Source organism: Hypanus sabinus, chromosome 13 (genome assembly GCF_030144855.1).
Source record: "Hypanus sabinus isolate sHypSab1 chromosome 13, sHypSab1.hap1, whole genome shotgun sequence".
Lineage (NCBI taxonomy): Eukaryota > Metazoa > Chordata > Chondrichthyes > Myliobatiformes > Dasyatidae > Hypanus > Hypanus sabinus.
In genome coordinates, this window is record NC_082718.1 from 15441855 (window position 1) to 15458091 (window position 16237).

The window sequence follows — 16237 nt, forward strand, 5'->3', positions numbered from 1 at the left end:
CTGGTATTCCCAGGGATTAACATGAGAATAGTCAACGAAATCCTTCCAAATAAGGATCAAACAAAGGTCGAACCCGTTTCACCGTCGTAAAGTGATTCTCCTCGATCTTTAACTCCCGAACTCCGATCTTCACTCTCCACTGATTCTCAAACTAGCAGTATTGTAAAGTATCTGCTGGCAATGACCTTTTAAACTTTAGGCATTAGATAAAACTTCATCTTTCAACTAAACTGCGTCATCACATTAAATCACGCAGTGGCATGAAGTCAACTTGGCAAATCCAGCCACGAACTGCCCCTCCTCACAGGATGGGGTCTTCCTTTTATAACCTGTAAGAAAAAACATGTCACATGATCTCTACTGGCGGGAAAATGACGTCACTCCACCATCACAAGACCATTACCTCAAGTCCAGTATAGCTTCAACCCCAGTCACGTGACAAGGATACTACTGTCATGTGTCACGAGTACGTAACGGTACCAAAATACAATTAATCTAGTTATAGCTTTGCTCGCCACATTGTGCCTTGTCAACAAAAACTTTACTCAAAAAAATTGGTTTGTGGTAAAAGGCAATGACCAAACACCCAAGTTGCCAGATTGTCCCTCATTCCCTGAGAGTAGATATATTTGTGTCATATCCCAGAGGTAAGCCGGTAGAAGAGTGGGTTAAAAAATGAAGAAAATATATAAATATGCAAGTGAGGGAAATATTTAAACACTTGTCCATTTAGTTAGCCATAATTATAATTTATTGGTTATGTTGCTCTGAGGCTTTTGATTTAAGTTGTCCTCCAGAATTCAGTACAGGTTGATAAACTGAAGGAGTACGTGGTCTCCAGTAGGGTGTTGAAAACTGGAATGGGGGGAGAAAAATGTCTACCAGTTGAGACTTAATCTCATCTGGTTATAGAGCATTACTCATCCTATTCTGCCTTCTGGGCAAATGCCCATAGTGTTGTATAACATAATAGTCCTGATTTAGTTTTACAGGATACTTTTTCTGACTGTATTCAACAGGACTAATGTATGAAGAGAAAGGCGAAAAGAAGAGCCAACACATATACAAATCTGTGTGGGACTACATTGATCGGCTGAGTAAGAAAACGCCAATGTTCTTCAATTATCTATATGCACCTGAAGATGGAGAGGTGAGGTTTCCTGCTGTTAGAAACATAGAAAATAGGTGCAGGAGTAGGCCATTCGGCCCTTCGAGTCTGCACCACCATTCAGTATGATCATGGCTGATCATGTTTGTTGCGGAAGTGAGAGCTTTCTTCAAAAAAATGTAATAAGTGACTATTTGGCATTTTCTGTTATGACCCCATTAACTATTGATCTAACAGTGGTGCCTTTCGATAATCCCACCAAGCATTGGTCCAGTTGAACTGACAATTTATAAATCTCATTGATTCTAGCCTCTTAAATTGCAGGTTTTGAGGCCATATAGTAACATTTCCAATCTGAAGATCTGGGATTATTACACACATGAGACACTTTCTGAAGGGCCACCCTATGATTGGGAGCTGGTGTACGGTCGAAAAGAGCCGGTGGATGATGGGGAAAGAACAGATACCACGGCTCCTCAGACACAGCGTAAGATTGTCTGGCCCTGTTATGACAACCAGAATAAGATGCAACCAGATGCCATTAGCAAATTGTTGGAGGTAAAGTCATTACTGGGGATTAAATCTTAAATCTGTGTGTTGTGGGAGGGGCCTTCCTTGTATTTATATAGCGGTTATGGTTCACATTAAGGTCAGCAGGAGTTTCATCTAGCTTGAATGTCCTGATTTATCCTTGAGAAAATGCCAACAGTAGGTTCATAGTAAGAACCTGTGGCCTTGGCTGGAGTGGTTTTGTGAATTGGAATACCTGTGGAGGTTGTGCTTCTGTGCAGCTGAGCCTTTTCCCTCATGTCTCTGTTCCACTACTATTATGTCCAAATGTGTGGGTGCAGAATCCATGAATCTGTTCTGCTGTCTGCCATGCAGTGTGAGGGGACATAATCTGATTATTTCTCTGACTCTGATTGTTAGTTTTACCTCATCAACATTTATCTTTACCTCATCATTGAAAGCTCTTGGCTGTAAAGTATCTCTGATCAGACTGCTTTAACATGCAGAACTGGACGAGCAGATATTTCCTCCAGTGAAACACTGAGAAGGCAAATGCTGTCATCTTTTGTTCTTGTCGTAAACTTTAACCACTCTTTGCACCATCTTCTTGGGAGCAGTCTGCATCTGAAAGTGCATTCTCAAAGCTTTACTTTAATATTTGAGTCTGCAGCAAGTACACATGTATCATCCTAGCGATTGCAAAGACCACCTATTGCCATCTCTAATCAATTTTCCCTCTTCCCAAGTCTTATAATGTTGAAATCTTCATGCATGTCATTGTAACCTCTTTGTTTCAACAATCCAAGGCATTCCTGGCCAATCAGCCTTCAACTAAAGTGATACAAAATCTGATTTTCATGTCCTCAATCACACCTAAACTATCTCCTTGTACTCCCTCCCCCGCTCTCCTACACCTCAGTTTTAAAATTCATACTTATGTTTTGAAGTCCCTCTGTGGTCTCACTTGTTTTAATATCTAAAAGCTTCAGCAGCCCGATAATATCCTGAGCATTCTGTGCTTGTGACCTCTTGAACACCCTTGAATTTCATTGGTTCACCAGTGGCAGTAGTGACTTCAGAAGCTGACATGAAAGAATTCCCTCTCTAAATCTCTCCACCTTTCTACTGACCCTCCTTAAAGCCTACTGTATTTCTTTTAGACCCTTTGCTCTCATTGTAATTTGACAATGTATTGTTTGTTAAGTTCCTATAAAAGAACTTGGTATGTTTTTATTATGGTAATGATGCTGTACAGATTGAAATTGTTGTGTTCATTAGAGGGGAAGATGGTGCATCATTTAACCTGGCAAGGTCTCCTTTTATCCTGATAGTAATTAGTGTTGGGGAATCTGAATCTAATTGTTTAATCAAGCAATGAGAAGATAGAAGGAATGAATGAATGTGCTGTCTGCTTGTGCTTGACAGTATGAGGTTTGTGAATCAGGTTACTTCAATAGTGTTGAAAATACAAATAAATTATGTTTAAAATATAGCAAAAATGAGGTTGTGGAGCAGCAGGGCTGAGGAGCATACAATATGAGTGTGCATGCAGGGATTATCACCTTTGTATCCATCATTAAAGATCTTCACCATCCAGAATTTTCTCTTGTTTTGTTGCTACCAACAGGAAGGAGGTACAGGAGCCTAAAGACTAATACCCAACATTTTAGGGACAGCTTCTTCACCTCCACCATCAGATTTCTGAATTATCTCTCTATCCCTCTTTTTCATTTTTTTTCCCAAGTTCTTTTGTAACTTACAGTTCTTTTATGTCTTACACTGTGCTGCTGCCACAAAACAACAGATTCTAGAGCAAATGTCAGTGATAACAAACCTGATTCTGATTCTGAACAGGAGATGCAGACGTTGGAGTGTGAGTTGGGTCAAGTGCCGGATAAATGGAAGGAAACTTGGGACAAGATCAAAACAACCCAACGGACAGAGAGCAAGCAGGAGGGTAAGGTAGGTCAACACCTCAGCACTAATGTGTTCACTTGAAAATGGACTATATTTATTGCCCATTCATAGTTGAGGGCTTGCGGTATGCCAGATAGGATGTAAATGCATGTTTTATCTGCACTGCTGTGACCCTGTTGTTTTGAACAAGAAGCAAATAAGGGGTAGAAACCCACCCTGGACTCACTGTAATCAACAGCAAATGTAGTTTAGAAAAGTATAACTCAAAATAAAATCTTCTAATCTATTAGTAAATATCCTCTAGGAATGAATGAATACACAAAAGCAACTTCAATGATAGAGCAGATATGTGGGGCTGAATAGCCTACTCTGTATTTTATATTCCTGTATACCAAGGCCCTTCACATGAGTGTCAACTAATAAAAATTGATGCCAAGTTGTTGATCCTAGGGAAAGGTTTTAAGGAGGATGCAGAGGGGCTGAGGTTGTGGATGCAATTTCAGCACGTAGGACTTTGACAGATGGCAGCAGATCTTCCTGAATGAAGTGATTAACAGAACTTGAAAGTAGGACTGAGAATTTGAAAATCAAGGCAGCGATTCAGCAGAGCAGCAATAGATGAACAAGATTTGGAGTTCTCCAAGAGTTATAAATTGGAACAGAGTACAAATTTGGATTACATTGTTTTCTGTCAGTAAAATGGTATCAACCAACCAGGAGTGCTTTGGAATGGGAATCTAAAGAGTACAAGGGTATTTATGGAGGATTCAACATCTCACTTTACCTAATTTGAGTCAAAATCATAGAGTCAAGAAACAGGTCCTTCAGCCCACCCAGTGTACACAGATAATCGTACATCCATTTACACTAATCCTACATAAATTCCATTTCATTCTTCCCAGATTCTGTCAATTAATTCCAGATTCCACCACTTGCCTTTGGGCAATTTACAGTGGCCAGTACCCATGTCTTTGGGATGTGGATGGAAATCAGAGCACCTGGGGAAATGCAGGCTGACATAGGGAGAATGGCAAATTTCACGTAGACAACTCAAGAGCCCAGGATTGAACTTAGATGGCTGAACCTGTGAGACAGCAACTCTGCAAGCTATGCCAGATTATGTCATGGAGATAGAAGAAGTGAGTCTTGCTGAAAATGTAGATGAGGCCCAAAAGTCATATGGGATCAGGTATGACTCCAAAGTAGTGAGCAGTGGTTCTTTTTCATATATTTGCCGGGGAGTTCAGGTGACTGGGAGACAGTATATGATTGGGTCTTGAAACTGAAGTTTTCATCATCCCAATCTCAAAGCTATTTTCTGTCCATTGAGTGCCAGAAATCTGGCAAAATCTAGCAAATTAGAGATGGTGTAAAATTCAGGTAGAGTGGCAAAGTAATTCTGGGTTTCATTAGCATACGAGTAGAAGTATGCTAATGTTCTGATGTTGCCAAAGGGCAATGTGTTGAGAGGGATGCCATTAATGACCATGTAATTGCAGAGAAGGGACCATTGCTGACCTTCTCTGACTGAGTCGATGAGAAAGAAACCAAGCAACTACGTTCTCATCCAGCAAGGTGGCTCATGAGTTACAGTAAAATTCATTTTATCTGGCATCCCTGGGGCTTTGATGCAAGAATGATGGGTTTTCTGGATTGTTGGATGTAGTAGTTCCCATGTAGTCTTTTCACTTTTTTGTTGTAATTACAGAGCAGTTTAATGCATTTTTCAGTGAACCAGGCAAGTTTGAAGAGACGTCAGAAAATCCAACAAGGCAGGTGCCATACCAGCAGGTTTAACAAATTATTAAACAAGTGAATTATCAGTTTTACTGTATGTTGGAGAAAGGTTGTGCAGTCAAATATGTTGAGGTTGGTTTTCCTTGTCACACCGACTAAGGAGAGCAAACACTGTGACTTTGCCAAAATATGAACCATTCTAATCGATGACGGAAACCAGATTGGAGGGAATCAAATAAAGAGTTCTGATAAGCTGATCACAAATTTGGGGTCCCAGTACATTTAACAAGTTTGTCAAGGGAAAAGGAAATTGTAGCTAGAACAATAACTTGAAGAGCGAAAGGTAAGTTTTACAGTTGAGTGAAATGTGAGATTTATATAGTTGGACAAGACTTGCTAACAGCTGTAAAAGAGGCCAGGAAGAGAAACTGAGTATCAAGTACAATGGGAAGAGGTTGAGGGAGCAAAATGTGAATCTCATGTTCCAGATGAATTGCAGACAGAATGAGGAGAAATCAGAGACAAGTTAAAGAAAGGCAAGTGTTTGGGAATAATGCTATGTGATATATTGAATGTGTTGATGAAAGAAATTAATAACTGCTTGAATGCAGAGAATTATGAGAAAGTTGCTCAGGTGTTCCTGACACTTTCCGTAATGTATTGCCCTGGAAAGAGCAAAATTAAGGTAGTACAGTAGACTGAGCATACTGTAATTGAAGGGAGAAAAGAATTTAAGCATGTGGACCTAGATAAATAAGATGGCAATATAATGTAAGTGTGGTGTTATTCATTTTAAAAAAGGAGTGGAAAAGAGGTATAGTTTTAAAAGGAGTGAAAGGAAGCAGGGATTTCGCTAGCCTTGGAAATGAATCATAAAGTTAATATGTAAAGACAGCAAGCAATTAGGAAGATAACTTGTTGTCTTTCATTCAAAGGAGCAAGAATACAAGGATAAGAAGCCTTGGTGTGATTTTGTGAACTTTGAGGATAAATCACCTCTGAATGAGAGAAATTCAACTAGTCCACTTCCTGGAATCAAATGTTTAAATTATAAGTAGTATGTCTTCCTAAAGTTTAGGAAACTAGAGAGGTGGCCTTATTGCAATGTTTAAAATTTGTAGAGAGCTTGATATGGTGGGTGCTGAGGGACTGTTGCCTAGCCATGGTGTCTCAAACACTCATGATAGGTGAATCAGTTGATTGGAAATGAGGTGAGTATGAAGGGGATATTGTATATATAAAGGAGGGAGTTGTGGTTGGCATGTAATCAGTGAGTGGTTTTGAAATTCATTGTTGTGTCTATTCTCTGCTAATTTCCCTTTTTTTTTTGCAGCACTTGTCTTCAAGTTCGCTGTTGATGTCATCAAGTCTGTCCCACCACCGGAGATCACAGTGTGTTTATTTGCATGAGGCAGCGGTTGGATCCACTTTGAATCTGAGTCTGGATACGGACTCCAGCACAACTTCCACTCCCTCCAGTGGTGTCATGGGACGAAAGAGCACAAGCACCTTATACAGCCAATTCCAGACATCAGAGAGTGAACACAGGTAAAGAATAGCTACACATTATGAGAGCAGAAAAATATGGAATATTTGAATAGCTATACATGGGTCTGTTCATTTTGCTGCATCAAGTACCTGTTTCCTTTGGCACTCGTGTATCAATTCAGAGCCTGTTAAACTGCATGCATGTATGATCTGCAGGTGTTTTTGCCTCTTGTCATACCAGGAGAGAGTGTAAAAGCTATGTATCCTCTAGACCAAGGGTTCCCAACCTTTTTTATGCCATGGACCCTTGCCATTAACCGAGGGGTCAGTCTACTCCAGATTGGGAACCGCTGCTCTGGTAGATTGTAGCTTTGAAGGGTTCACCTAGTGGTTTGGCAGCAGAATCAGCTGTGCAGCTGTACTGGGTAAAACTATTGTAAACACAAGATGAATTTGATTGGGTTTACATTCAGAAAATGCAGTTCTTCCATAAGTCATTATTCTGCAATGCGGTTCAAGAAAGAACAACAAAAAATGCGTGTTATTTAAAGTAGGATTTTGACATTTGATGGGCAGCCAAGGTGCTTCATTCCTTGAACGATTTGAAAATCAATGCAGAGTTTTGCCATGTAGCTCTTTAACAGCATTGCATTACCACTGCAGAACAATGACTCCTTTACTCATTTGTTCATTAAAAAGGAATATGTTCTGTGTCCCATAAATTGTTGGTGCACTTTTTACAGTATTTCCTCTTCAGCTTCTAGTGTATTCAATGAAAGTTGAAGCATGTGACGCATCCACCAACCTCAAAGAGCTGCCAACAACAATCAATGGAAACCTGGAAAGATGCACTATTTACCGAGGAAGCATGGGAAAAGAGCTGGTCAGATTGAAGCGGAGGGGCTTTCGGGTCCCTCTGCCCACCATCCTACTAGCTAATGTGTAAGCCATAGAGAACAAGGTGGATGATCTTAAAGGAAGACTCACCTACTGCAGAGAGATGCAGAACTGCTGTGTATTCTGTTTCACCGAAACCTGGCTCTCCCCTGCCACCCCCAACTGTGCCATCCGACCAGAGGGGTTTTCAATCCATTGGATGGACCACACAGTGTCTTAGGGCAAGACGAAGGGAGGTGGTGTCTGCCTACTGATCAATACTGCGTGGTGCTCAGACACAGTGGCACTGACAAGCTCCTGCAGCCCGGGCCTGGATCATCTGTCGGTGAAGTGTCGTCCCTACTATCTGCCACAGGAATTCACCTCGGTCATACTGACAGCGGTCTACATTCCCCCCCCCCCCCCCAGGCGGACATGAAGTGTGCTGTGAATACACTGTATGCCAACATCAGTGAACTTGAGACCAGGTATCCTGAGGCTTTAACCAGGCCAACCTCAGAAAAGTGCTGCCAAAGTTATACCAACATATCGCCTGCTCCACTAGAGGCCCGAATATACTTGACCACTGCTACATAGCAGTCAAGGATGCCTACTGTTCTCTCCAACGACCTCACTCCGGAAAATCGGTCCATCAGGCCGTACTCCTCATCCCGGCTTACAAACAGAAACTGAAGCGGGAGGTCACGGTGTCAAAAGCATTGGACAGAGGAAACAGATGAGGTCCTCTGTGACTGCTTTGAATCGGTAGACTGGTTAGTATTCAAGGACTCGGCAGCTAACCTCAATGAGTATGCCTCAGCTGTCAGGGACTTTATCTGGAAATGCACAGAGGTCTGTGTGTCTCGCAAGACGATCCGGGTATTCCCTAACTGGAAGCCTTGGATGAATTATGAGGTCCAGTCCCTTTTGAAGGCTAGAGCTGCGGCTTTTAGGTCCGGGGATACCAGTCGCTACGTGGAATCCAGGCATGAACTCTGGAAAGCCAATAACGGCGCCAAGAGGCAAAATCAAGCCAACTTGGAAGCCCAGGCTAACCAGAGGGGTGCCAGTAGACTATGGCAGGGACTAAGTGAGGTCACTGGGCTCAAAGAAAAGGCTGGGAATATCAATAACTGTAGTGCTTCTCTTCCTGACAAACTTAACGTATTTTACGCAAGATTCGAACAGAAGAGGAGCATCCCCCTCCCCCCCCCCCCCCCCCCCCCCACCAGCTGAACCAGACCTGGTAGCATCAAGATTCATCATCACCGAGGAAGATGTTAGAAGAGCCTTCCTGAAGATAAATCCAAGTAAGGCGACGGGCCCAGATGGTGTCCCGGGATGGGTTCTCCAGGCCTGTGCTAGAGAGCTAGCTGGAGTGTTTGCTGACATCTTCAACTGCTTCCTGCTTCAGTCTAAGATCCTCCTTGTGTTTTAAGAAGGCAACGATAATCCCGGTGCCAAAGAAAAGCAAGGTGGCATGCCTGAATGACTACCAACCTGTGGCTCTGACATCAATTGCTATGAAGTGCTTCGACCATAACCTACCAGTCAACCTCGACGCTTTGCAATTCGCCTACCGGAGCAACAGGTCAACGACAGATGCCATCTCTCTCACCCTACATTCCTCCTTAGAACACCTGGAGAATAAAGGCACATGTGTAAGGCTCCTTTTCATTGACTACAGCTCTGCCTTTAATACCATCATTCCAAATAAACTGAGTCCTAAGCTCTGGAACCTGGGTCTTAGCACTCAGATCTACAGCTGGATCTTCAACTTCCTCACAGACAGGACCCAGGCTGTAAAAATAGGGGACAAGCTCTCCTCTACAATCACACTGAGCACCAGTGCCCCACAAGGCTGTGTACTCAGCCCCCTGCTGTACTCACTGTACACCCATGATTGTGTAGCCAAGTTTCCATCAAACTCAATATACAAGTTTGCTGATGACACCACAATTGTAAGCCATATCTTGGGTAATGATGAGTCTGAGTACAGAGAGGAAATTAAGAACCTGGTGGCATGGTGCGAAGACAGTAACCTATCCCTCAATGTCAGCAAGACGAAGGAATTGGTTGTTGACTTCAGAAGGAGTAGTGAACTGCACGACCCCATCTGCATCGGTGGTGCGCAGGTGGAACAGGTCAAAGGCTTTAAGTTCCTCGGGGCGAATATCACAAATGACTTGACTTGATCTAACCAAGCAGAATTCACTGCCAAGAAGGCCCACCAGCGCCTTTACTTCCTGAGAAAGCTGAAGAAATTTGGCTTGTCCCCTAAAACCCTCACTAATTTTTATAGGTGCACCATAGAAAGCATTCTTCTAGGGTGCATCACAACCTGGTATGGAAGTTATCCTGTCCAAGACCAGAAGAAGCTGCAGAAGATCATGAACATAGCCCAGCACATCACACAAACCAATCTTCCATCCTTGGGAGAACACAGCAGGCTAGGCAGCATCTATAGGGATAAGCAATGTCGACGTTTCAGGTCGAGACCCTTCGTCAGGACTAACCGAAAGGAAAGATACTAAGAGAGTAAAAGTAAATCTCTTACAATCTTTCCTTTCGGTTAGGCCTGACGAAGGGTCTCGGCCTGAAACATCGACAGCACTTCTCCCTATAGATGCTGCCTAGCCTGCTGTGTTCTACCAGCATTTTGTGTGTGTTGTTTGAATTTCCAGCATCTGCAGATTTCCTCGTGTTTGTTCCATCCTTGGACTCACTTTACACCGCACGCTGTCAGAGCAGTGCTGCCAGGATAATCAAGGACACGACCCACCCAGCCAACACACTTTTTGTCCCTCTTCCCTCTGGGAGAAGATTCAGGAGCTTGAAGATTCATATGGCCAGATTTGGGAACAGCTTCTTTCCAACTCTGATAAGACTGCTGAACGGATCCTGACCCGGATCTGGGCCGTACCTTCCCAATATCCGGACCTGACTTGCACTACCTTGCTTTCCCTTTTCTATTTTCTAATAATGATTTATAATTTAAATTTTTATTATATTTACTTCGATTTGTACTTCAGGGATCGCGAAGCGCAGAGTCAAATATTGCTGTGATGATTGTACACTGTAATATCAATTGTTTGGTGACAATAAAAGGTTTTATTTGATTTAAGCCTACAACTCTGTGTATGGAAAATATCCTTAAACGGCAAAAATTCAAGATCAGTCATGCTGTCAAAGTGTGGCAGAATCCCTTCTAACAATGGAGTAAGTGATATTTAATAACGTTAGTGTTGCATAGCAGTGTTTATCTCAATCAATGGGAAGAGTGTCTGATGCTTTGGCAGCAGACAGGAGTGCACCATCAGCTGTGGGGCTGTACCAGGGTATGACTGTTGCCTCTCCAGACTTGTCCAGCGGGCTGCTCCATGATGTTTACCATTGTTGCTACTTGTTTAATCAGAAATGTCAGGGTTTTGGCACTAATTGGTTCAATTCAGGCGTGATTCTAAAATAATGTTTTTTTTTCCTCACGTATTATTTTAATTCCACAAAAGCTAGCCATTTGAGAATTGTTGAGATACAATGAGGAAGTAGCCACTTGAGCTTTATCAGTTTTTGAGCCTCAGGTTCCATTATACTTTTGTACAGTTTGCAGATCGCCTTCAGGGACATATTCTATGAATTACATATGTTGGCTGACACAATATGAATGACACAGCTAAAGCTGTGAAGCTGTTAACAAATATTGTTGGTGTACAAGTTGAAAAGAACATTTGAAGGGAAAATTGAGGAGCACCATTTAACACTCATCTTGCTGAGAGATTTCTGAATCTAAAGTCTGTTAGGAACATGCTTATTAATGCAAAAGTTTGAATGCATTTGATGAAATTCATTATCTCAGTAGTTCAACATTGTCATGTATAGAGGATACATAAAAAAGGATTGTAAAAACCTTGTATTTGAAAAGAAAGATTTGTGAAAATGAAGGTAGAAACAAGCAAATTTATGACAAGGACTAAGAAAAGGAAGAGCTATTTAACAAATAATTTGGTCCCACTTTCATGGAAAAGGGCACACCTAACTTAATAAAAATGCTAGAAAATCTAGTCTGATAGCAAAGAAAACTTGCAGGAGATTAGTTTGAAAAGTTTGAAAAAAAAACAATTGGAAAAAGAAATAGCATTGAAAGCCAATAAATCTCCAGGTCCTGATAACATCCTAAGTAATAGAGGAATCCATGAAAAAAGGGATACATTGACGGACATTTTTCAAAATCCAGTAGATTATGGGTTAGTAAAGAGTCAAAATGTAACCTCACTTTTTAAAGAGAGAAAAACAGGAAACTAGTTTTTAACATTCAGAGTTTATAAATGCTACACTTTTAATTTGCATTGGAACATAGCTCCTGACCGGTTAGCCTTGTCAAGGAAGTTTAACTTACAAGGTGTATTTCAGATGGGAGAGCATTAAGAACTCCATGAGTTTGAGAAGTGGTCATATTTCATTGCATCCACCCTGAAATATGCTATTGAAAGCCTGGTCCGTGAAAATTGTATGCAAGCCAGGTCTGTGAAAACTGTCCTTAGTTTGTAAATCCTAAGGACTTCTGAAATTTCCCCATCAAAGCCAATAACTTTTACAGACTTGTGGATGCAACTTCATTATCTGCTTTTGACCTTGCAAAAGAAATGCAGACTTGGTAAAAGTAGACTGAATTACTCTGCCATAGTTCTGTGGAAATGCTGTCTTTCACCAACCTTGAATTCAGTGATAAGGACAGAGAGATGGGACATTCAGTTAGGCAGGGAGTTATACAGCTCACAAAAGGCCCCTTTAGCCCACTATGTCCCTGCTGGTCATCAAGGAGATAACTGTACTAATCCCATTCTCTAATATTTCTCCTGTAGCCTTGTATACTGGAGTGTTTCAAGTGTTTATCGATTTCATGATCTTCAGGACTGGCTGGAGGCATCCTCTACTGAGAGCCACTGTCTCTAAAATGTCCGTTACTGTTCCTTCTCTGGTTGAATTATCTATGAAACTAAAAGGTGATTTAAGAGGTGTATAAAATTATGGGGGGCACAGATGCTACGCTTTCTAGAGTTTGGGTATCTAGAGAGCAGAGGTTTAATGTGAGAGAGGAAAAATTTAAAAGAAATTTGAGGGGCAATTTTTTTTTAAGAAGAAGCTGGCAGAGGAGGTGGTTGAGGCAGGTGCAAAGGCGGTTAGATAAGTTAGGCATTAATTGGAAAGGTTATGCACCGAAGACAGATAGCACTAACTTGGATGGGTTATCTTAGTCAGCAGGGACCATTTGGGCTGAAGAGTTTTGTTTCTGTGTGATATGACTTTGTGACTCTGCAGGTTCAAAAGCCTTTCCTTAAAAATTCTACCCCCTCTAAATCATTGATTCTAGTTATTGCAGAAGTAGCCTATATATCTACACCTCCATTTCCCATTTAGAGTCTTGTAGTATAGGTAAGTGCAACACCTTATATTTTGTCTGGGTAGCCTCCAGTCTGATGGCGTGAATATCAATTTTCCCCCCGGTTTAAAAAAAATCCCTTCCCCTTCCCTCTTTTTCCATTCCCCACTTGAGCCTCTTGCCTCTTCTCATCTGCCTGTCCCCTCCCCATGGGTCCCCTCCTCCTTCCTTTTCCCTTATGGTCCACTCTCTAGTCTCTGGGAGGCTGGAGGTCTCCCAGAATTCCCACATTTCACACACAGATCAAAGCACGGCCTCTGGAGCCATTCTTACTGCCCTAACTATATATTTGCAGATGAAGAATGAGCAAGAAAAAGCTTACTGAATATTTGTGTCACCCATGCCTGTTATCGCCCAAACCTGTCAAGCCAAAGCTAAAAGTTTCCCTACTCTAACACTCCCACCCAGGGGTGGCCAACCTTTTACATTCCATGCGTCATTTTTTTCACGCACGAGTTCAGATGCACCTTACAATTCTTTTACCCCCATTCAATTCTTGTAAAAATATGTTAATATAGACATATTTAGCATTGTTACATGATATATTGATTTAATATAAATACAAGATAAACTTTACTTACCTTAATGAGACTTTTGAGTCTGTTTTGATTTTGCCAAGCTTTTAATGTTTGGAGTTAAATTAGTTACTGAGAGCAGCAGAGAATTCTTCAAATTTGAATCAGCCAATCGCGACCTCGTTTTGTTTTTTTTATCAATTTCACGGCTGAAAATGCTTGTTCACATCTGTATGTCGTTCCAAAGCAACAGATATAACTCTGGGCAAATTTTCTTAGTTCTAGAAAATGTTCGCAGGCTAATGATTGCCAGAAATTAATCACATAAGAAGCATTTGGGACTGAGGGAAGCTCATCAAATTTCTTGTTCAATAATGAATTTGTTTTCAAGTCAATAAGTTCCATTTGTATGTTACTAGGCATCTTCATCATTTTTTGTTCACTAAGTGAAAATAGGTTTATAAATGCAAGTATGCAGTCTTCTTCTTTAGCAAAATCACGAAAATGACTTTCAAATGTTTCTTGCAATAACCTGATTTTTTTCAATATATTTTGTAAAATTGCTGTTATCTTCAGCACATTCACTCTGCTCTTTTAAGTGTGGAAACTGGCTCAAATTCTCATTTTCTGACTGAGAGGTGAACAGTTTTAACTTCATCTTGAATTCATTGATATAATTTACTAAGCGAGGAAACAATTTGTTTTTGCCCTAGAGTTTCAAATTTAGATCATTGAGATGGCTGGTAACATCAACTAAAAATGCTATATCAAATAGCCAATTGTTATCACATAAAAGGGCTCTTTCCTCAGGCAGCTCATTTTTCTCTTCTAGAAAATTATGAACAGTATTTTTCAGTTTCCAAAATCTACTCAGAACCTGTCCTCTAGAAAGCCAGTGCACCTCGCAATAAAGGACCAGACCGCCATATTCCACATCTAACATTTCACAATATTCTCTGAATTCTCATCAGTTTAATCCTCTGCTCTTAATTTTCTTCACGCATTCCACAACCAGTAACATAACAAGCTGCAAATTTAAAGTTAATTTAAGCACAGTGACTCTTGGTGTAAAATGCTGTGATATTTTAATAGAGGACGACCTAAAAAGTTTTCAAGCAAAGTTGTAGTCCCAGCGGCTTTACCTATCATTGACGGTGCTCCGTCAGTACAAACACCAATGAGTTTACTAGAATCTAGTTGTAGATTTTCTGTGCCTTATTTTACTTTGTCAGATATGTCTGATCCTCTTGTTTTTCCATAAAGCAACTCAAGACCGATAAGTTCTTCAAAGACGCTAAAATATTCATCAATTCCTCTTATAAAAATGCTTAACTGGGCTACATCACATATGTCAGCAGATTCGTCCAAAGCTAAAGAAAAGAAAGTACAAGCATGGACAAGGTCTTTCAGTTGCTCAGATACACCATGACAGAGTCCTTCACTGTGTCTCATAACTGTTTGCTTTGACAGACCAATACTTTCCTTTCAATATTTTTATCACCAAGACATCTTTCAAATACCTGGTGACAAGGCTTAATAATTTCTTCTCCATCAGAGAAAGACTTCCGTTTTTTGGCCAACACTAAAGCAATTTCGTAGGACGCTTCTGTCATCACCAAGCTTTCACAACTTCTTTTAATAAATATATTTTGTCTTCTTTTGATTTCTAACTTTTTCTTAATCACACACTCTTTCCGTAACTCACACCCAAGCACTAGCTTCAGTTTTCCTTCTATTTCAGTCTGATGTTGTGTTTTATGGTGTCTATTCAGATCATGTCTTCTATTATGTGAGAAAGTGTTTTCACAAACAATGCACAACTGTTTTCCTGATGGACTCACTATAGGTAAGAACTCATTTTTCCACTGTTCATTGAATTCATGCTTTCTATCACTTTCTGCTTTTCTTTTGCACTGTGATGGGTAACTGAATGTAAAAACAAGGCTTAATTTTCGATAAAGTACAAAACTGCAAACGTTCACAAAAGATGTGCACGAGTATCAATTGTAAACTGACTGGCAAAAACCTGTGACGCACCACTGGTACAGACGCCTGGCGCCTCAGGATCAAACAAGTATCAAACGTGTATTGAACAGTTATGAAACGACTACAGAACAAAAGTCCTTCATTCCTAGTTTGACTCATTGAACATTTTTAAAAATTGAAAACAGATTAATGTGAAAGAAGATAACAGTCGCCAAAAGATGTGCACGAAATAATAAAATGCTAAGAATAACTGCTAAGTTGTAGATTTATTCTCAGTAAAACCCATTTCTAGCTCTAAGCTACTTGAATTCCTGTTACAGATTTTTTTTCTACAAATCAGTTTTTGGTTAATACTTTTTGCATGAGTAGGCTTACTTTTTTATTATTATCACTGGGGTGCAATGCACCACTTCTAATCATCCAGTGCTCCACTTTTGCCGCATGTGCCATAAGTTGGCCATCCCTGCTCTACCCATTCTCAGACAAGTGTGAGGTGTTGCACTTCAGTAGGACCAACCAAGGTAGGGAAGTGAGCAGTGTGCTGGAACAAAGGGATCTGGGAATACAGGACTATAATTCATGAAGGTGATGTCACAGATAGAAAGGGTAGTAAAGAAAGCTTTTGGCACCTTGCTCTTCATAAATCAATGTAAGAGTTGG

At 40.8% G+C, this 16237-nt stretch overlaps 1 protein-coding gene across 5 annotated transcripts in view; it reads left to right on the forward strand.

Annotated features, from left to right (window-relative positions):
* The window catches only part of sbf1 (SET binding factor 1), a 189171-nt gene that overhangs the window by 168334 nt on the left and 4600 nt on the right, over positions 1-16237 (forward strand). For all 5 annotated transcript variants that reach the window (XM_059987144.1, XM_059987145.1, XM_059987147.1 and 2 more), the window contains 4 exons: positions 1020-1150; positions 1433-1666; positions 3473-3580; positions 6606-6820. In XM_059987144.1, the coding sequence (XP_059843127.1) occupies positions 1020-1150; positions 1433-1666; positions 3473-3580; positions 6606-6820 (688 nt within the window). The remainder of the gene's footprint in view (positions 1-1019; positions 1151-1432; positions 1667-3472; positions 3581-6605; positions 6821-16237) is intronic.